A 23,589-nucleotide genomic window follows, 5' to 3' on the forward strand; every position below is an offset into this window, starting at 1 on the left:
ATGTGATAAGAAAGTTACCTAGGATAAGTGGTGTATGCACCTTCAACAGTAGCTTGAGAGAATGTTCAACTTATAATATAATGTTCAATTTATAATACAAAGCAATTTCCTCAGATTCACACAATATTTATGTTAAACGGCATCCAGAGTTTATACTAGGTATTGAGGAAATATATAGTATAATGAAATGACTTCTTAATGCTATAATCTGTTACATTCATATGAAATATTTTCTTCTTCCCTAAGATTTTACTTTCCTTTTCCTAGTAGGCCTCCCTATGAAATGTGGTAAGAAGTTACATGTCTTATTATATTAAATTACTATTATACTATTCATCCTTTGGGCTCAATATATGTTAGTGAATTTATTATTTCTTAAATATTATTGATAGTCTGCTATAAAATTATATATATACTCATTTATATATAATAAGCTCAATCAATTTTCTAAAGTTCAATTCCCTAGAATTTTTCATTAGCCATGGATATTTCAGCTAACATGTAAACCTGTTCCATTGGCTTAAGATTCTTCTGAGATGTTTTAGTATATGCTTCATTTTTATTAGATTCTTTTGTACTCCATAAAAATAGAAACACTGAATTATAAATGCTCTTTTAAGAATTGCTATATGGCACTCCATAAATTAGATGGCTCTTAAATTTATATTTTTGAATTACCAAATGCCTCAGTCAAGGCTTTAAAATTCTGACTATATAAAGAGAATTACAAGTATAGGATTATAAGCTTCTGTGTTCTAGAAACTAGATTCGAATCTAGTTCTAGAAACTAGATTCGTTTCTCATTTATGCTGTGTTTATAGTTAATTGGTTTTTAAAATACATTAAATATATAATGAGTATTAATGGTATTATTTAAATAATTGTCTTTAATTTTGCATGTCAGTTCTATAAATGTTTTTAAGTCTTCAGTATGCTTTTTTAATGAAAGTGATAATATTGAACTTTTTTGGAATTTTCTGAATTAAACAAATACTAAGTATGACTGGCAATTGTGATGATGTAAATATATTTAACTGTGTTGTTTTGATCTTTTTCCATCATAGAGCAATTCCTTCCTCACTTGGACTCCACTGTCCTGGGTGAAAACTACTTTGATAGGACTTACCAAATGCTTTACCTTTTGGTTAAAGGAAATGTACCTGTTGAAATCTACACTGCCACAGTCATATTTGTTTCTTTCCAACTACCTGCTATAACAGAAGATGACTTTTACAGTTCACATAATCTGGTTAGAAATCTTGTCTTGTTCCTAAAAATACCAAGTGACAAAATCCGTGTCAGCAAAATATTAAGAGGGGAGAATATGCGGAGGAAGAGATCCACGGGAGGCACAATTGAATTGGAGATTGGCGATCCTCCCACTCAGTTCCTAAGCAATGACACCACAGGTATGAATAGTAGACTCTGAAATAGAGAATGTAATTACAGAGTTCTCTGCCATAAATAATTCTAGCAGGGCCTAGTGAGCCAGGCCTCAGGAAATCCCACTAGCCCCACACCTGAAAATTCTAGAGAAGCCTAGAAACACTTCCCTTCTTTATTCCTGTAATACCAACCAAATTTGAAATTGTGAAGGAATTTCAGACTTTGTTTTGTTATTGTAGTAACTAACAAATTAAAAAAAAGGATTCGACCAATATAATAGATCTGGGAAGATTTGCCAAAGAAAGTGACCTCATGGCTGAGAGATTAGTGATGCAGAATCTGTCAAGGAAACCCTCCTGGTTGGAAGAGCATAGGAAGCTATAGGCATGTGTTGCAAAGAGATTTTCCATGTTTTTTTCTGCCTAGAGTCATAGCTGACTTTCCTCCCTTATCCTTGTACTTTCTTGGACTTACAGGCTCAGTGCTTTGGAGTCAACATGATTTTGACTATAAATTTAGTATAGGAGTTGTAGTGGTTCATGGTACACATGTAGGTTACTCATCTACTCTTAGAACTCCTTGGTAAGCTCTTGCACATAGTGAGGTCCAAAGTTTACCACACTAATCACAAGATGTCCAAAAAAATTGTTGATTTTTTTTTCTATGTCACCTAAATTTTCTCACACACAATTCCTCCCAATCCATCTCTTTAAAGCAGTTTTATCTTGTTAGATTTATTCAAGTAGGTGTTAGTTTGAGAACATGCAACATGGGGATAGCAAAGAAGAATAGGCTAATTATGTGTTTTCCAATATCAACTGGCACTAAATTTCAAGTCTTAAGAATAGCCTTATAAGTGGTATGGAGTGAATCACAGCAAAATATTGGAAAATGGAAACAAAGATGTGAATACAGTTGTACTCTTGGCTCTCCATAGCCTTCGCATAGTATTAGGATACCCAGAAGTCCCCAGATGTCTTAGAAAGAAATTACTTAAATACTAAGAAGACTTCTGGGCAGGCAGGGTCCTGGGTTCAGGAATAAGAGGTCTTAAAGTTAAGGTCTTTGGTTTCTAGATGGCAGTCAGTAGAAACGAATGCCTCCACATGTCAAACTGTCAGAGGGAATCTGTTCAGAGTACAAACTAGGTCAGAGCTGCCACTCTGCAGTTAGACCAAGTAGTAGTAAGTAGTACATGGATACAAAGTGCCTTGGTATTGCTGTAATTAGATCTCACAGGACCTCATGGTTGGGAGGCTTTCTGGAGAAGGCTCTCCTGGAAGGAGTCAGGGATGAGAGAGGAATCTGGAAAGATTGAACATTTGCCCAAAGGGGTATGAGTCATCCAACAGAGACTTTTTTTTAAGAGAGAGAGAGAGAGAGAGAGAGAGAGAGAGAGAGAGAGAGAGAGAATTTTTTAATATTTATTTTCTAGTTTTTGGTGGACACCACATCTTTATTTTATTTTTATGTGGTACTGAGGATCGAACCCAGAGCCCTGTGCATACCAGGTGAGAACGCTACCGCTTGAGCCACATCCTCAGCCCCCAAAAGAGACTTTTTAAGCTGACAGGGACTAAAATTCTCTGACTATGGATTTCAAAGTGTCTTGTTAGACCCAATGGCCCAGAAAGTCATCAGCTCCTTTTCCTGAATACACCAAGCTTCATGGTTTAGCCTTAATGGAAGAAACTCAGTGTTTGACTCCTCAAGGCATGACTCTGGTTATGGAAGATGCAGGTTACCTGGAAACAAGTATTTAGCAAGGCCTACAGTACATCAGACCATTATTCTGACTATAGGCTGTTTTTAGAAAGATCACTCTAACTACAGTGTATGGAGTGGAGCAGAAAGGGACAAGAATGGATATGAGATCCACTGATGTTAGCTTTAACTAGGATTTTGACAGTGGAGACAGAAATTAATAATTGCTTAGTTATGATGTGGCAGAGAGGTGCAGTAGAAGGGATCAAGCAAAAGCACCAGGCTATGACAAAGAATATGAGTCGTGAAGGTGCCATCTCATAAGGTAAGGAGGACTGTGGCTAGAGTAAACTTAAGAGGAAATACCAGCCCTGCCATGCTAGAAAAAGAGAACAGAAACTATATGTAGTGTTGAAATAAACCTTAAAAATTGTCAAATGCACAGTCAATAACCTAGACTTAACCGACATATATAGAATATATCAACCATCATCAAGTGGATACACGTTCTTCTCAGCAGCACATGGATCTTACTCAAAGATAGATCATATATTATGCCATAGGGCAACTCTTAGTAAATATAAAGGAGTGGAGATAATACCATGCACCATATCTGATCATAATGGAATGAAACTGGAAATCAATGAAAAAAGAAGGAAGGAAAAATCCTGCATCACATGGAAAATAAACAATATGTTACTGAATGATCAATGGGTTACAGAAGACATAAAGGAGGAAATCAAAAAATTCTTAGAGATAAACGACAATTCAGACACAACATACTGGAATCTATGGGACACAATGAAAGCAGTTTTAAGAGGGAAATTCATTTCCTGGAGTTCATTCCTCAAAAAAAGAAAAAACCAACAAATAAACGAACTCACACTACATCTCAAAACCCTAGAAAAGGAAGAGCAAAACAACAGCAAATATAGCAGAAGACAAGAAATAATTAAAATCAGAGCGGAAATCAACGAAATTGAAACAAAAAAAACCATTGAAAAAATTGATAAAACTAAAAGTTGGTTCTTTGAAAAAATAAATAAGATCGACAGACCCTTAGCCATGCTAACGAAGAGAAGAAGAGAGAAAACTCAAATCACTAACATACGGGATGAAAAAGGCAATATCACAACAGACATTACAGAAATACAGAAGATAATTAGAAAGTATTTTGAAACCCTATATTCTAATAAAATAGAAGACAGTGAAGACATCGATAAATTTCTTACGTCATATGAGCTGCCCAGATTGAGTCAGGAAGACACACACAATTTAAACAGACCAATAACAAAGGAAGAAATAGAAGAAGCCATCAAAAGACTGCCAACCAAAAAAAGCCCTGGACCAGATGGGTATACAGCGGAGTTTTACAAAACCTTCAAAGAAGAATTAATACCAATACTTTTCAAGCTATTTCAAGAAATAGAAAAAGAAGGAGCTCTTCCAAATTCATTCTATGAGGCCAACATCACCCTGATCCCGAAACCAGACAAAGACACTTCAAAGAAAGAAAACTACAGACCAATATCTCTAATGAACATAGATGCAAAAATTCTCAATAAAATCCTGGCGAATCGAATACAAAAGCATATCAAAAAAAATTGTGCACCGTGATCAAGTAGGATTCATCCCTGGGATGCAAGGTTGGTTCAATATACGGAAATCAATAAATATTATTCACCACATCAATAGACTTAAAGATAAGAACCATATGATCGTCTCGATAGATGCAGAAAAAGCATTCGACAAAGTACAGCATCCTTTTATGTTCAAAACACTAGAAAAACTGGGGATAACAGGAACTTACCTCAACATTGTAAAAGCTATATATGCTAAGCCTCAGGCTAGCATCATTCTAAATGGAGAAAAACTGAAGGCATTCCCGCTAAAATCTGGAACAAGACAGGGATGCCCTCTCTCACCACTTCTATTTAATTTAGTCCTTGAAATACTAGCCAGAGCAATTAGACAGACAAAAGAAATTAAAGGCGTAAAAATAGGAAAAGAAGAACTTAAAATATCACTATTTGCGGATGATATGATCCTATACTTAGAAGACCCAAAAGGGTCTACAAAGAAACTAACTAGAACTAATAAATGAATTCAGCAAAGTGGCAGGATATAAAATCAACACGCATAAATCAAAGGCATTCCTGTATATCAGTAACAAAACTTCTGAAATGGAAATGAGGAAAACCACTCCATTCACAATATCCTCAAAAAAAATAAAATACTTGGGAATCAACCTAACAAAAGAGGTGAAAGATTTATACAATGAAAACTACAGAACCCTAAAGAGAGAGATAGAAGAAGATCTTAGAAGATGGGAAAATATACCCTGTTCATGGATAGGCAGAACCAACATCATCAAAATGGCGATATTACCCAAAGTTCTCTACAGGTTCAACGCAATGCCAATCAAAATCCCAATGGCATTTCTGGTAGAAATAGATAAAGCTATCATGAAGTTCATATGGAAAAACAAAAGACCCAGAATAGCAAAAACAATTCTAAGCAGGAAGTGTGAATCGGGAGGTATAGCGATACCAGATTGCAAACTATACTACAGAGCAATAGTAACAAAAACAGCATGGTACTGGTACCAAAACAGGCAGGTGGACCAATGGTACAGAATAGAGGACACAGAGACCAATCCACAAAATTACAACTTTCTTATATTTGATAAAGGCGCTAAAAGCATGCAATGGAGAAAGGATAGCATCTTCAACAAATGGTGCTGGGAAAACTGGAAATCCATATGCAACAAAATGAAGCTGAACCCCTTTCTCTCGCCATGCACAAAAGTTAATTCAAAATGGATCAAGGAGCTAGATATCAAATCAGAGACTCTGCACCTGATAGAAGAAAAAGTTGGCTCCGATCTACACATTGTGGGGTCGGGCTCCAAATTCCTTAATAGGACGCCCATAGCACAAAAGTTAATAACTAGAATCAACAAATGGGACTTACTCAAACTAAAAAGTTTTTTCTCAGCAAGAGAAACAATAAGAGAGGTAAATAGGGAACCTACATCCTGGGAACAAATCTTTACTCCTCACACTTCAGATAGAGCCCTAATATCCAGAATATACAAAGAACTCAAAAAATTAAACAACAAGATAACAAACAACCCTATCAACAAATGGGCCAAGGACCTGAACAGACACTTCTCAGAGGAGGACATACAATCTATCAATAAGTACATGAAAAAATGCTCACCATCTCTAGCAGTCAGAGAAATGCAAATCAAAACCACCCTAAGATACCATCTCACTCCAGTAAGATTGGCAGCCATTATGAAGTCAAGCAACAATAAGTGCTGGCGAGGATGTGGGGAAAAGGGTACACTTGTACATTGCTGGTGGAACTGCAAACTGGTGCGGCCAATATGGAAAGCAGTATGGAGATTCCTAGGAAAGCTGGGAATGGAGCCACCATTTGACCCAGCTATCGCCCTTCTCGGTCTATTCCCTGAGGACCTTAAAAGAGCATACTATAGGGATACTGCCACATCAATGATCATGGCAGCACAATTCACAATAGTTAGACTTTGGAATCAACCCAGATGCCCTTCAATAGATGAATGGATTAAAAAACTGTGGCATTTATACACAATGGAGTATTACGCAGCACTAAAAAATGACAAAATCATGGATTTTGCAGGGAAATGGATGGCATTAGAGCAGATTATGCTAAGTGAAGCTAGCCAATCCTTAAAAAACAAATGCCAAATGTCTTCTTTGATATAAAGAGAGCAACTAAGATCAGAACAGGGAAGAAGAGCATGAGGAAAAGATTAACATTAAACAGAGACGAGTGGGGGGAGAGAAAGGGAGAGAGAAGGGAAACTATGGAAATGGAAGGAGACCCTCATTGTTACACAAAATTACATATAAGAGTTTGTGAGGGGAAAGGGGGAAAAAAAACAAGGGAGAGAATTAAACAACAGCAGATGGGGTAGAGAGGGAAGATGAGAGGGAAGGGGAGGGGGGATAGTAGGGGATAGGAAAGGTAGCAGAATACAACAGTCATTAATATGGTATTATGTAAAAATGTGGATGTGTAACCGATGTGATTCTGCAACTTGTATTTGGGGTAAAAAATGGGAGTTCATAACCCATTTGAATCAAATGTATGGAAGATGATATGTCATGAGCTTTGTAATGTTTTGAACAACCAATTAAAAAAAATTGTCAAATGTTCTAGGCAAGTAACAATTTGTTGGCAACTTAATGATAACTTTAGCAACTTACTAATAAACATATATTATTTAATGAATTTGCTAACTATTCTTCCATTTCAAAAGTAACATGCTATTTTTTTAAAAAGATATTATTATAGAAAAGCACAATAGTATTTTGCTTCTAAACAGAAACTGACATGGGAAAGTATTGAGATATTATCTCACTGTATTTTCATTTTTTCTTGTATTTGTTTTATCTACCTTTGTATTTTCCTTAATTCCAGATTGAAATATATTCTACTGAGTTTTTAAGTTGCCGTAACTCACGAATGGTCATGTTTTTTCCAGATATAGCTAGAAAGTTTTGGGATGCTATAATGTGAGGAGCAAGGCATACAAAACTAAAGTGAAAAACTCGTGTCTTTACAGTCCTATATTCTTTTGATCAAAATGTCATAATACTGTTTCCTTATAGGTCAGATGCAATTATATGAACTCCAGGAAATTGCTGGTTCTCTTGGAAAAGCCACAATTTTAGGAAAAACCAGTAGTATCTTGGGCTTTAATATTTCTTCTATGTCTATTACCAATCCTATCCCCAGCCCAAAAGATCCTGGCTGGATTAAGGTAAGACCATGCAATTAGAAAAAAAAAATGCATTTTAAGAATTTAGAGTATTGTTGCTTATCTTATTTTAACTCTCATTTTCTAACTGAATACAGTAACTTAGAGGATTTGTCTTTGTAATTCACTGTTGACTATTTTTTATGGAATCACTAAGGTGGTAACAATGTCATTCAAAAAAAATAAATAAACTAGATTGAAAAAAGAAATATATCTTCTAAACTGTGTATTGGTTCCACATGTGCTTTCCTTCAAATATTTGTAACTGTATTTCTTATATCTGATCTAAAGGAAATATTGTAATAATACAAGTTTTACATATTAGACATATTTTTAAATCAACAATGACTGTATTGTACTTAGCTTGGCTGGGACTTGCTGAGGAATGCAGTTTATTACTACAAAATGAGCGCCTTACTCCTGTCCATGCCAGGTGACTGCCGAACCAGTTGAAAGGTCTGCGTTTCCTGTTCACCATGTGGCTTTTGTGTCTTCACTCTTGGTGATAGCCCAGCCAGTGGCAGCACAGCCAGGGCAGCCGTTCTCTCAGCAACCTTCAGTAAAGGCAGTAGATTCTGATGTAAGTCACCACTGGACATTGTCCCTAAGTGAAGAGGTTGAGCTATAAATGCAGGAGACTGAACCAATTTAGCTAACACCGGAATGCTGGTGACATGAGGACCGCACTGCCCCTTAGAAGTTGGACTCTTATTGTGCATAACCTTGTTTAGTGTTTTTAAAACATTTAATTTAAATAAAGTTGTGCTTCTGCTCATCTATGAGCTTCTTATGTGAGATAAGGAGCTTCTGCAAATTGTAAATTTATAATTAGGCATTCTGAAAAGTGAAGATTAGCATGTTTTTGGGTTTTTTTTTTTTGTTTTTGTTTTTAAGCATGGGAAAGAGACATTGTTACAATTCCCTGTTGTTCTTTTTCCTTTAGGGTAATTGTGTCTCAGTAGGGATTACTTCACTTACTTTAAAGGCTATGCTAAAGGACTCCAGTAATAACCTAATCAGTGGCCTTAGTGGTAATACAACAATTCCATTTAGCAGCTGTTGGGCCAACTACACAGACCTTACTCCTCTTAGAACAGGTGAGTGAACTCTCATAATAGGGATAATTATAATTGTCTTTTAATGAACAGAACATTCTCTGAGGGGCTGGGATTGTGGCTCAGCAGTGGAGTGCTCACCTAGCACGTGTGAGGCCCTGGGTTCCATCCTCAGCACCACATAAAAATAGATGGGTAAAATAAAGTATTGTGTTCAAGTACAACTAAAAAATAGATATTAAAAAAAGAACATTCTCTGATACTTTGGTCAATAAATTACAGAAAGCAGAATATATTTTATATTCAAAACAAATTGAAATAAGCATTTTGAGGATATACATGAAAATATCATGATTCATATATTCTTTTTATACACTGTTTCTTCTAAATTTTCTCACTAACTATGTGTTATATAGTAAGAAAAAATAATATACAAATTTTCAAATTCAAGAAAAGAAACAATAGCATAAGTATAAATTGCTTTAATACCCAATGAAGGAGTTCACAGTTGAACTAGAAAATTGGCTATAGTCTTTCTCAAAGTCAATGCAAAAGAGAAAACGTGAGCATTATCATGACTCCCAGCACCTATCAGATCCACAAACAGTTGCTGTGGAGAATTGTAACATTCTCTGAGAATGAAACAAAGACTCCTCTGACTTCTTGTAAAAGTGTGCCCAGTGAACCTGTACTAGGTGATACTTCAATGTTGATACAGTAAATACAGCCATAACTTCCACAGGGATGCTTCTTATTTAGGAATTGATGGCATAACTTCTGCTGGTAGAAGCTATTCTGCTGGAGACCAGCAATATATAAAAAACAAAAAAAAGAAAAACAAAAAGTCAAAACCAGCTTTCTGCTGCTGATGGATAATGGGGTATCTACTTGAGACAGATCTCCGTTAATCTTTCTAGCCAACCTGGGGCCCATATAAGAACATTTCTGAAAGTTATATAGTAGCAGTCCCCACTTCTTACCATTGCTCTCTCATGTCAAACACACACATAGGTCTGAATAAAAATAAGTACAAAGAGTGAAATAGGGGGGAAAATTCAAAACTGCTCTAATTTTTTAAATAAAAACCAAAAGCTAAAATAATTTCAAAGAGTTTTTCCCCTTTATTTTTGTTTCTTTATGGTTTGATAATGCCCTACACCAAATATGTTCAGTCTGCCTAGTGAACAGCAATATCCTAACCTAATGTTCAATAAGAATCAAGTGATAATGAGTTCAATGTGGTGCTTTCAGACAAGTTCCTACAATGTTCTGATGATTGTTGGTTAAGGACAGAGTCAAATTCTTTTATAAATCAGCATAAATGGTGGTAGCACTGGAACTTTATGGAAAATGAGGCACCTGACCGAAACACTGCCCGAAGAGAAGGTTGCTCATCTTTTCATTAAGGCGGAGCCAGAAAGTGCCAGGTGGCAAAGATCTGGTCTTCAAATTTGCAGTTTCAAGTAGGAATGTTCCAAAGTAACTAGATCACGGGAGTGTTAAAGCAGTAAAATAGTTTTTGACATTTTATTGTGGTAATAAAACAATAATTAAAACACTTTCATTTTATACAGTATTTTTTTTAATTCAAGTCTTCCCTCAGTATATCTGACCTGTTGTGGAGAAAAGCCATGCTGCTTCTTTCTTTGTTTCTCACTCCTCCTTTCTCCCCCCCTCCCTCCCTTCCTCCTCCTCTTTCTCCTCCTCCTCTTCTTCCTCTTCTCCTCTCTTTGTCTCTCTTTCCTCTTTCTCTCATCAAGTATGGGGTCCCTGGTTATATATAATAAGGGAATGCAAATATAGTCATCTCTTAATTATTTTTATCAGCTAGCCAGTTTATAGATTAGCTACAGTGAAATTACTGTAAAAAATAGTATATGTGAGAAAATTAACAAAATATCTTTCCCTGGGCTCTTTCTAGTACATACCCACTCAATCACTGCATTGCAGGAAATCCCCTTGCAGATCATACTGCATCCTGACAGACCAGCAACCGTGTCTTCTACAGTCTGCTCTGCAGAGCAAAGCAGGGCCACCTTGGTAGAGGAGATACGGGTTGTGGCTTGTAGAAGAGAAAATAGGGATGTGAGACTCAGGTGAGGAAAGGGTGGGACAAGAAATATTGAGACTGAATTTTTGACCAACCTAGATAAAGATAGTATTGCTAACAGACTTCTGAGACATGTTCATCTATCAACCTACATAATGTCTAGTTTTTGTTTCAGTTCCTATTGCTACATATCACACCAATTGAAAATCTAATTGTTTAAAACAATAACCATTCCATTTGCTCACAATTGTTTGGGTCAAGAATTTGGGCCTGGAAGCCTCATCTCTGTTCCATGATTTCAGGGGCTTCAGCAGTCATTTACATTTAGCTGGGGTTGCCTAGAATGGCTTGATTGGGGTTGTAGTTCTCAGGTCGTGATTCTGAATTTGGGCTGGGTTCTTCAGTTTTCCTCCATGTGGTCTCACCAAAAGGTTTGCTTTGCCTTTCTCACCACACTGCAGAACAAGAAAACCAAAATAAATAGCAAAATACACCTTAAATTCTTTACTCACTGAAAAATGTTAAGAAAAAAAATGCACCTGCTACAAAAATGGAGAGTTTTTATTTCAGGCTGAAAAAAGGGGAAACTTAAATACAGTAATCTCATGAATTGTCAGTGATAGGGAATTGTATAGAACAGTGTCCATACATCTTCAAAGTGATGGAATGCATTGATACTATTTCTAAAGACACAAATAAGGTTGAGATGTATTTATATTCTCTCCCTGAAAGAGAAAAGAAGAATGAAAACAGAAGTGAATTTTTAAAAAGAGATAATAGAAAAAACAGAGGAATAAGAACTCACAAGGTTTTAGAAGTATTCTAAGCCCTGCTCTATGGGGTTACTGCTATTAGATAGCAGTATTCTCAGAGAAGAAATTGTATCAGGGAAAAATATATTGGTTATCTTATATCAAAATTGTGGGAAGATTTAACATGTGGATTTAAAAATATCTGGATAAGCTTTTATCCTTAGTACTCTATATATGTTAACAATATCTCCCCAGGTTTCTTTCTACCTGGGGAAGGAAGGGAGGAAGGGAGGAAGGGAGGAAAGGAGGGAGGGAGGGTCTCAATGGTACAATGCAAAAACAGCCTCTGACTTAAAGCAAATGTGGAATGCTGCAGTCTGGCTGGGCACAATCAGGAGCCACTTGTCAAAAGAAACTAACTTTATTTTTAGAACCACACACGCCAAACAAAACAGCCTCTCAGGAAAAACCCTCAGAGCCTCAACTGCCACCACCGGCTTTCCACAAGCCTCTCTCTCCCACACAAGCTTCTCTCCACCTCCCCCAATCCTCCTGCTCTTGAGGCTGATTGGCTGGGTCACGTGGGCGGAGCCAAAAAAGTCCCCCAATGAGCAGCTCCGTGGTCTGAAAGGGCAGGGAAACAGCCCAATGAGCATCACCGCAGAGGAGCCAATCAGCTAGATGTTGCTGGGGCCGCTGTGAGCCAATCATCAGCCGGCAGCTGGAAGTTTGCTGGGGCCCCTTCAGCTGTGGCTCTCAACAGTGGAAGATGGTTAAAAATTGTTCAATCTGAGAGGAGGGCACAGGGGTATTTGTTGTACTATCTTTCCAACTCTTCTGTAGCCTTAAATTTTTCAAAATATGGTGTTCAGTATCCATCAGTATCTTTCCCAAGTAGAGCTGAGACTTCCCCACTCCCAGGTCAGGTATGCAGGGAGGAAACAGAGATTCAGCACTTTCACCTGTCTGCCTTCTTGTCCTGTGTTTCCAACAGCCTGTCTCCTTTCTCTAGCAAAGAACTCTAAGAAGTAGCTTCTGTTGCTGCACAAAGAAAATCTACCCAGGTTCCCTGCCCATGGATAATGGGCCGATGGAACTCTTCTCACTCGAGACCTTCTCTACACTTGTTTGTGCTTAAAACTAGTTCACTTGACTCATTTCCAAAAATTCTTCATTAGGAATAAGACACTGAAAGTAATGAAACCCAAACTGGAACTGTGTGAAAATAATCAAGGAAGTCAATTACTATGATTCTTTTTCTTTCTCCTAGGAAAAAATTTTAAGATTGAATTTCTCCTGGATAACGTGGCTCGGGTAGAATCCAGAACTTTCAGCCTGCTGGCACAGCTTGTCCCTGGTGGTAGTGGCAGCAGCACTAGCAGTGGTGGCAGTGGCAGCAGCAGTAGCAGCAGCAGCACAATGTCAGCTATGGCTACATCTGCTCAGCTCTTGACAACAGTCATTAGCTTTCTGATGGGACGAATGTTATTCTTGGAAATATTTATGGCTTCAGTTTTTATTTGAATGTAACTGTAGGTAGGTACAGTTCATTTTTTATGTAAGATATGTCTCCACATATGCAGATACCAGTAAATGTTTCCCAAGTAAAGGTCATGTGCTCAGTACTTCTGCATAGCATCACTGGGACACAGAGAGGATTAAGACCTTTGGTGGCAGAGACTAGGCAGCCCTACTGGAAATGTTATTCACATTATGCATTGCTACAAAAGAACATAGGAAATGAAAACCACAGGTAATGTCACCACTCCTTTTCAATAGCAAGGGGCAGACATTCAGCTTGAGATGGTTCAGGCAGTGAACAGATCACCTGATGAACATCCCAGAAGTAGTCTGGTTTCTGCCAAGGACTCAGGCAATGCCATCCAGAACCTGTGCTCTCTATATTTTGTCTTTATTCTCCTAGTGGCAGCTTCACTTCTAGGCCAACTCCTTTCCCCAGTCCTCATGGCAAAAGTACTCACCAACAGGTTTACTTTCTACCAGTCCAGCAGCCAATGCAGAAAGAACAAACTTCTTTCCAAAAGATCCAGCAAAAATCCCCCAGTTGTGCCATTGACCTGGCTTAGGACACATGCTTGGGACACTGATCCTATCATTGCGGCCACAGGATTTAATTAGCTTAGCCTGGATCACATGGGATAAGGTTCTGAGAATGGTGGAATTCAGATGCCAGTACAATATGTAGAAAACAGTGATAGTGAATATTAGGGAGATTAGTAGGAGGGAAAGGGGGAAAGGTCCCTAATGGCTACAGTGATTACAGAAGATTGTAAATGTCACTCCATCAGTAACACATGAAAGTTGGTACTGTTGTATAAAATGTAAAAGATCTGGAGAGAGAGGAAAAAGGCACTCAAGAATAGGGCTATGGTAGAAGTAAAGAAAGAAGTGAGAGGCAAAAAATAAATAAATAAATAAAGGCATCTTTAATTACACCTGCTCCACACTGAATTCCTTTTTTTTCCCCCAAACATATTTCTCCTCCTGTCACTCTGTATCAGTTAATGACAATGCCATCTTTTCTGATCCTTCAGTTTGATACTTCTTAGACTTTCCCTTTCCACAAGCTCCACGTCTCAAGTGGTCTTAGTGCTATCTATATCCAACCAAGTGGCTCATCTCTGTTCCTCATTTAAAGTCACTGCTAGACTTATGATTTTACTTCTCACTTTACCTATTATAACAGTCTCCTGCATTCTTTGCTTACAGTCCCCCACACTTTCATTCTGTCTTCTACATTTGTATTGGATTTAGGTTCCTAAATAAGCACAAGATCTGTAACTATAATGGTAAATTCAAGATCATGTAGCTATAATGGTATTCTTGAATCCTCAAAGATTCATCATTACATGCAAAATCAATACCAAAAGCTCCAAAATCAGTTTTGAAGTCTGCCTTCTTTTTCCAAATCATTCCTAGAAAAGATTCTTTTCATTCTGCATGTTCCCTCTGCCTGGGCTATGTCCTGCTTGTCCAGTCTACCTCTCCAAGCACCCTCTAGGTTCTGCTCAATCTCCACTTTTACTACCAAGTTTCCCTTATCATTTCCCTTTCTACAAAATATTTAGTTACCCTCTCCTTAGGTATCTGTTTTTATCTTTATTATAGTCCTTCCTGTAGTGTACTTGTATTAAACTTTTATGCAAACCTATCTTTGTCACTCAATTATGAGAATTTAGAAGACCACATGCTCTACATGCTATAGGTACTAAAAATATGGTTTAGTTGACTGTAACTCTTAAAAGAACATCAAGTCCTCACCTCTGACTTAGGGGGAAATGTTGGGTAGTATAGGCAAATTGTAAAGAATATTGATTGGCAGATGTTAATCAGTTTGCAGTTGATTTCATAGAGAAAAATTTCCAACAATTAATGAAATAAAAGCTTCACATAAGAAATATTAACAAGGTCAAGGAAGGACATGGGGTAGAGTAGGAAGGACACTGAAGTACTTCAGGTAATAAAAGCCAAGGCTAGATTTTAAATTTAAATATAAGGGAGGCAGGATAAGGGCATTCAATAAGGCTGGTTTGGGGCTTAACAAAACAAAATGGAGGCTGAAACCAACCACAGGGGCTCCAGGAACAGCCCTAATACAAGAAGGAGAAAATCCTGGCTTCCCTTCGAGGGCAGAAGCTAATTAGGATCCAGCTGTCAAGGGAAAAGTGTGTTTTGCAGAGACCAGGTCCTGTCTTCTCATAGCTGAAAACAGAAGAGCATGGTGGGGCAGGGAGCAGGGTAGGGTAGGGGTGTAGAAACCTGGAGCTGAGGGAAAACAGGCAAATGACCAATAAATTATTCTTATGCTCATTTTCTTGTCTCCAGAATTATAATAAAAGGTCACTTCTTCATTTTATAATAGTAGAACAGATATTGCTTAAATTCATTTTCTTTTTCTCCTCAAAGCATTGAAATGCAAGGTCTGCTTGGTGACATGTGTTAAGTACTGCTTTATATATACTAGTGCACTTTGTCTTTCCTCATTAAATGCATTGTTTTCCAGTTATCTTCACTAACTTTAATTCTGCTTGATCCCGACAATGTTTGTAGTTTACCAAATAAGAAAATTCTATTTTCAAATCATTAGTAAATTATAAGAGTTTCTGAGTCTTTTTTAAATAGTTTTTTTAGTTGCAGTTGGACACAATACCTTTATTTTATTTATTTATTTTTATGTGGTGCTGAGGATTGAACCTAGAGCCTTGCACGTGCTAGGCAAGGGCTCTACCACTGAGCCCCAGCCCCAGCCCAAGTTTCTGAGTCTTTTCAGGACTTTTTACAAATCAAATAGTTAACTTCTTTGCTGCTAAATACATAGCCATTTTTAAATTAAGACAAAATTACTTAAACACCTTTAATGCATTGAAATGATGGGTTATTTCATAACTTTGCATTCTGACTTAACAATACTATTGGTTGAATCATGACATTTTGCTAATAAAATGGCAAAGCTTGACTTAAAAAAATGTAAGTACCACAATTTTCTCTACATTTCTACCATATATATATATATATATATTAATTCTAGCATAAAATTGATAAAACTTGAAATGCTACATCTTTATACAATGTGATTTTTTCCATATTTTTTATTGTTGCATAATAGTTGTATATAATAGATTTGTTGTTATATATTCATACATACACATGATATAAAAATAAAATTTAGCAAATATCATTCCCCAGTATTTCTCTTTTCTTTCCTTTTCCCTCTTTCCTTGCCCTGAATTCTTTCCTCTACCTTACTGATATCCCTTGATTTTTCATGATTCTCTACTTTTTCCTTTTTATTCTCTAGCTCCCACATACATGAGAAAACATATGACCCTTGATCTTCTGAGTTTGACTTATTTTACTTAACATAATAGTCTCAAATTTCATCCATTTTCCTGCAAGTGACATAATTTCATTTTTCTTTATGGCTGAATAAAATTCCATTGTGTATATATACTACATTTCTTTACTCATTCATTCACTGATGGACCCCTAGACTGGTTTCATAGTTTGGCTATTGTGAATTGTATTGCTACAAACATGGGTATGTATGTATTGCTATAGTGTGATGATTTTAGTTTTTAGGATAAACACTGAGGAGTGGTATAGCTATGTCATATGCTGTTTCCATTCCTGGTTTATTGAAGAACCTCCATACTGATGAAATACTAACTTTTGAACATTACTTTTGCCATTATTTTTGCCCCATCAACCTATTTTAAAGTTAAAATTAATCAAACAGTTTAAATCATATTGTATGTTATTACTGCTTTTTAAAATTATTTTGTATTATTTTCATTTTTTTCAGGAAGCAACTATAGTAGTGTTCCAAAGCACAAGCTGAAAACAAAAATACAAGAATTGCTTGCTCATGAGCTATTTTGGTGCACAACATGAAAAAGCCTATAACATTTTCAAAAACATATGCTAATGTATTTTTATAATACATAAAATGGAATAGCTTTAATTACAAAAATCAGATTTCTCCTAAATATACATTTCTTTTGATTCCTTATATTTGTGTGCTCTTATTTCATTTCAAAAAGCTTTCGGAAATCTTTGATTTGGAAGCAGATATGCCATTTCCAAGTTATTGTACCAACAAATCATAGAATACTTTAAATAGCTGAGAGCTATTTAAGGTTCTTAATGAAGCTCTTTAGATCAAGTTGGAAACATTCTGAGTTTCTCTATCTCTTTCTACACACACATGCACACACACACACACACACACTATGCATATATGTAAAAGTTACATATTTTTTATATATGAAATTTTATATGTAGGGGGCATCTGATTTTCTCCATCCATCATGAGGCTCTGATTTCCAACAATCTGTCATTCTTATTTCTGAGCATTTTGGAGAGATGAGATTATTTTAGAGCTTTCTTAGAGTTATTGCCTTCCAGATCCATGGCAATCCAGGAATTTTAGACTATTTAGATTTCTGAGTTTACCAAACCCTGGCCAGTGTTCTAAGAAGACTTTTCTGGGTACCTCTGGACCAAGCTTTTGAAAAAGATCAAGTTCACCCCTTCTTCTACTCAAAGTGTCACTTGCAGGGCTGGAGGTGTAGCTCAGAGGCAAAGTGCTTGTCTAGCATATGCCAAGGCCCTGGGTTCAATCTCCAGCATTGCAAAAAAATGTGTCACAACTAAGAATGGGACCTCCCTTAACCCTAAACAACAAGAGAATAGAACAATCTTATTTTCAAGAGGTTAAAAATGGGAATGCAGAAAAGCCACAGATTGACTTAGCTAAGTTAAGCAAAAGCTAAGTAACTCAGAAAATTCTAAAGAGAATCTTAATTTAGCAGAATTCCCAATAAAGGCATTGTAGATGTGTCTAGGGCAGGTACAAATAGTATTCAAAAGTTACTTTCTAGCAAGTAATAGTCAACAAGCTTTGGGACAGCTGAGAAAATTCAATAGAGCCCATTCTTTTGTCTTCTGTAAACATCTCCTAGTATATTCACCTCAGATCACTGTTAGTTTTGCTTAGTTTAAAAAATATATATAAATATCTACCAGTTAATAAATCCAAATGCTTTTATACATATTTGTCACTTCATTCAGTTATAGTTATTTAGCATTCTGCTAGGTACTAGGCATTCTAACAAGGGGGAAGACTACACTGTCCATCCAAAAGTTTATAGGGTAGATGGGGAAATAGTAGAAACAAATCATTTCAATACAGTGTGGTCTATGAGAGATAGATGCCTAGTGCTAGAGTAGTGGAAAAGAGGGGCACTTTTCTGGAGGGAAGGGGCATCCTGTTAGGATACAGATGAATGAGGGACAGCTTCCAGAAGATGATGCCTAGAGGAGTGTTGAGAAATGAAACACAGGATTACAAAAGGAGTCAGGAGAAGGTTTAGTGTCAAGAGAGAAGGCTGAAAGATCACTAGGTGTTAAGTACCTCACCGGTGGGGACTCTCCCTTACTCAGCATTTTCCTCTGCCACCTCTCAAGATGTTTAGCCCCAGTGAATGCTCATTGGCTATTTATTGGCCGAATGAAGCATGGGGTATGGGGAATTAAACAAGCATATGGACATTGTGAGAGTACCAAATGTGGACAAATGGAGAGGCAAGACATAAGGCTGGAGGGAGGGCAGTGGCCTTTAGTCCATGTGTCTGGGGAGCTTGGGTTTTTGTGGGTCACAGGAATACAGTTTTAACCAGATATTAAAATTGAAGTTTTGGCTTAGAAAAAATAAAAGAGGATACCAAACAAAGTCATAGTAGTTTTTCAAGAAGTTAGCCTGGAAGAGAGGAAGATGAAGGAGGAGTTTTGAAGAGCAGTTCTTTGGAGATGGCTGTGCTAGACTTCCCCTTTTCAAAGGGAAGGAGTTAGTGTACTAACATGGAATGCCAAGTCAAGAAAGAACTTTCCTTCAGCTCACAAAAGGCTTAACAGGTGTTCCCCCAGGTTTGAGGCACACAATGGACTGGTCATAGCTGACCTAGTGGGTGGCAGCCAACTCTAGGGCTGCAATTTAGAAAGAAATACCATAATATCCCTCAGTATAGCACATCCTATGAACTCAGTTGCATGGGTGCACGCATGCATGTGTGCATGTATGTGTGTGTGTGTGTAGAGACGGGGGGGGGCGTGGGGAGAGACAGAGAGAGAGAGAATATTCATGAGATTGATTAATTTTAAGCAATAGAGAAGCTTTAAATCTTTTCCAGGACTGCTGCCTAGAAGGGAAGCAGATTGCAGGAAAAGGAAACTGGGAGGGGGCTACTAGATACCTAGGAGCAATAGAAAAAGTTCAAGCAAGCAGCTGTAATAGAAATAGTCAAAATTTTAAGGGAACTACAGGTAAGAGGTCCCTGACAATGAGGTCTTTGGAGAACACATGAAAGCCCCTTCATGAGGGACATTGCCATGTCCAGGAAGCACTGATACTCAATACTGGATCATATACCATCAGTTAATTCAGCACTTTCTTATTCTACTCAATTCCTACCTTAATGGGGTGAAAAACTTCTGTTCCTAAATGGGGAGAATAAGAGAGAATCAACACACCATACTCTATGCTAAGATATAAAAATCAAGTTTTCCAGTGCAAATCAGGTTTATTTTTCATTCCATGATGCTGCCTGTTAGGAAATTAAATTCCAAGAACTGCAATTTTAGCATTGATGGAACAAATTCCTACATTTCGGTTCTGGAAAAGATACAAAAATGTCTTTCACATCAGAACACTGTGAAAAACCACAAAATTGGCACCATCTGCACTCTTGCCTTACCTAACAGTTTTAATCTGTTGGAAGTTTTCAGTCAAAAATTTTCTGCAGATTTTTAAATAAGGCAATTTTTCTAATATATTTGGCAATAAAAGGAATTTCTAAAAATTTGCTACTTGGCCAGACTTTGTTAAAAAGTTTCTAATTTAAATGTTTACAACTGTCTACTTTTTAAGAACTTTCTGGAATTATCATAGTACATACCCATGATGCTTTATACTAGATAAATTGCTTTTTCAACTACTACTTTTGAAAATGCCTGAATTATTAGGTACTCATGGGCAATATGGTTTCCCATAGACTTCATTCATTTTATGGCCACTTATTATAATAATAATAATTATTATTAACTTTTAAATTATTTACTTTTGAATATTTGTCTGACATTTCTAGGAAATTAATGTTTAAATTCTTAAAATACTTGTTAATATAGGAAGTGGCTATTTAGCTGCTAAAGAAGTCATAAAAATCCTCTGGTATGCTAGTACTTATGCTATTATAATATAAATATATATATTTTGGTTTCACCTACAGCTCCTGGCTCATAAATCCTTCTCTAAGACAGACCACATAAAATACAATTTTCCTACCATCTCTAATCTTCTCCACCTTGCTTGGGAAATGATAAGACTCCCACTTCAGAAGGGGTCCTGTCCCATACTTGAGGGAGAAATCCTGCACAGAGAGGCCAAAAGGCTCTGAACAGACAGGCCTTGCTGTGTTTTCCCACCCAGTTTATTCATATTAGATGTTGTTTTAGTCAGCTTTTTCACTGATAAGATCAAAAGACCTGCTAAGAACGACATAGAAAAGGAAGTTTATTTGGGGCTCATGGTTTTAGAGGTCTCAGATCACCGATAGTTGACTCCATTCCTCTGGGCTCAAGGTAAGATAGAACATCATGGTAAAAGAGTGTGGTAGAGGAGGGCAGCTCAGGACATGGCCATCATGAAGCAGAGAGAGCATTCCTCACCAGGGACAAAATACATACCGCCCAGTTAATCTCTATTTTTTCCTACTCAGTATTGATCTTTCCAGGACTTGAAAAATTGATAAAGTAAATATAATATTTCAATTTTGGTCAATGTAAGGAACAGAGAATGGAAAAGTAATGAGAATACTTTCCTGTATTTCTCATAGCAAATAAAATGTTTATATCTTTATACTCCTTCCTCTTCTGACTAGTGCCATGACTTGCAGATAGTCCATATGCTTTTACCTATTCTTTTTATTGCAAAAAGTACTGTCTTGAGTATACAAAGAACTCAAAAAATTAAACAATAAGAAAACAAATAACCCAATCAACAAATGGGCCAAGGACCTGAACAGACACTTCTCAGAGGAGGACATACAATCAATCAACAAGTACATGAAAAAATGCTCACCATCTCTAGCAGTCAGAGAAATGCAAATCAAAACCACCCTAAGATACCATCTCACTCCAGTAAGATTGGCAGCCATTATAAAGTCAAACAACAACAAGTGCTGGCGAGGATGTGGGGAAAAGGGTACACTTGTACATTTCTGGTGGGACTGCAAATTGGTGCAGCCAATTTGGAAAGCAGTATGGAGATTTCTTGGAAAGCTGGGAATGGAACCACCATTTGACCCAGCTATTCCCCTTCTCGGCCTATTCCCTAAAGACCTAAAAAGAGCATGCTACAGGGATACTGCTACATTGATGTTCATAGCAGCACAATTCACAATAGCAAGACTGTGGAACCAACCTAGATGCCCTTCAATAGACAAATGGATAAAAAAACTGTGGCATTTATACACAATGGAGTATTACTCTGCATTAAAAAATGACAAAATCATAGAATTTGCAGAAAAATGGATGGCATTAGAGCAGATTATGCTAAGTGAAGCTAGCCAATCCCTAAAAAACAAATGCCAAATGTTTTCTTTGATATAAGGAGAGTAACTAAGAACAGAGTAGGGACGAAGAGCATGAGAAGAAGATTAACATTAAACAGGGACGAGAGGTGGGAGGGAAAAGGAGAGAGAAGGGAAATTGCATGGAAATGGAAGGAGACCCTCATGGTTATACAACATTACATACAAGAGGAAGTGAGGGGAAAGGGGAAAAAAAAACAAGGGGGAGAAATGAATTACAGTAGATGGGGTAGAGAGAGAAGATGGGAGGGGAGGAGAGGGGATGGGGGATAGTAGAGGATAGGAAAGGCAGCAGAATACAACAGACACTAGTATAGCAATATGTAAAACAGTGGATGTGTAACCGATGTGATGCTGCAATCTGTATACGGGGTAAAAATGGGAGTTCATAACCCACTTGAATCAAAGTGTGAAATATGATATGTCAAGAACTATGTAATGTTTTGAACAACCAACAATAAAAATTAAAGAAAAAAAAGTACTGTCTTAAATACTCCTCCTACCAGTTTTAACAATACTATTGATGAAATGGAAATTGACCACATGCTTACTAAGGGCCATATGAGATGTTGAGTATTCTACATGACTCTCCTTAAAATAACCCTGTAACATTTTCACCCCTTTTCCAGACAAGGATACTCAAAACCAAAGAGATTAACAAAAATGCCCAAGTTCACAGAGCTACTGATGATAAAGCAGAGATTCAAACACAGGCAATCTAACTCCAGAACCCTAGGTTCCAAGTTTTAATTGCCTCTCATTTTTCAAGCATGGAAGAGTGTTTCATTATAAAGAGAGTTTTTAGTAAAATATGTTTCTGTCCAAATTCCTGTTCACATTTGAGGTTTATACTTTACCATTTCTATGCTCTCAGGCAAGCTCTTAGTTTTCGTTATTCTTGATTTCATCACCAATAAGATACTGAAAATATTCATCTCGTGGTGTAGTGTTTCAGAACTGATGATATCATATGTATGGTACATAATGTAGAGCTCAACAGGTGGTAAGCTTTCAGTAAATGATAGCCACTCCTGTGGTTTTTATTACCATAATGTGACCTATGTCATGTTAATCCTTAGCCCTATAAATCATTAAGCTTCTTATTACACTGGAATAGTGCCTAGTGTGTTATAAGCACCATGTGAGTGCTAGTTGTTAGAATTGTTGGCTGAGCACAGGGCCACCTAAAACAAAGACTACTTCCCAGCTTTTTCTGTGCAACTTCTGTGCTGTGGGGGTATCAAAACAGAAATGTCCTTGTGGCATATTCTAGAAACTTTTCTTAAAACATGGCTAGTATGCATCCCTTTGCCCCCGTCTTCATCACTTCTAGTTTTTCCTACTTCACTGAGCAGGTATGATGCCTCCTTGGACCAGGAGGACAAAGACCAGCCCTTGAGGGAAAGGGAGCAGAAAATTCAGCTGGAAGAAGTCTGGGTGCCTGACATTGAGATGCACTCTACCAGCACTTGCTCTTTTAGGGCCTCATGGATACTTGGTGGGGATACTGATTTTAATCCATGTATATCCTGGTTTAATCAGATGTCTGACGTGGCAAAATTTGGAAAGAGCAAGATAGCAGGGAATGAATTCTTATGCAGGTGGAGTAGGTAGGCTTAAACCTTGCTTGAATCCATTAGGTACGAGGGCAGAAGCACCTATCCAG

At 37.1% G+C, this 23,589-nt stretch overlaps 1 protein-coding gene across 1 annotated transcript in view; it reads left to right on the forward strand.

The window, feature by feature from the left end:
* Pkhd1l1 (PKHD1 like 1) overlaps window positions 1-17,287 on the forward strand; it is a 147,724-nt gene extending 130,437 nt beyond the window's left edge. Inside the window, exons 73-78 of the mRNA XM_046464638.2 lie at window positions 1,065-1,409; window positions 7,752-7,903; window positions 8,334-8,480; window positions 8,844-8,997; window positions 13,028-13,293; window positions 17,081-17,287. Coding sequence (XP_046320594.1) covers window positions 1,065-1,409; window positions 7,752-7,903; window positions 8,334-8,480; window positions 8,844-8,997; window positions 13,028-13,281 — 1,052 coding nt within the window. The 3' untranslated portion in view covers window positions 13,282-13,293; window positions 17,081-17,287. The remainder of the gene's footprint in view (window positions 1-1,064; window positions 1,410-7,751; window positions 7,904-8,333; window positions 8,481-8,843; window positions 8,998-13,027; window positions 13,294-17,080) is intronic.
* The last annotated feature ends 6,302 nt before the right edge of the window (window positions 17,288-23,589 follow it).

This window comes from Marmota monax, unplaced genomic scaffold (genome assembly GCF_021218885.2).
Source record: "Marmota monax isolate L192 unplaced genomic scaffold, Marmota_monax_Labrador192_F-V1.1 WCK01_AAM20220418_F8-fsc00003, whole genome shotgun sequence".
NCBI classification, from domain to species: Eukaryota; Metazoa; Chordata; class Mammalia; order Rodentia; family Sciuridae; genus Marmota; species Marmota monax.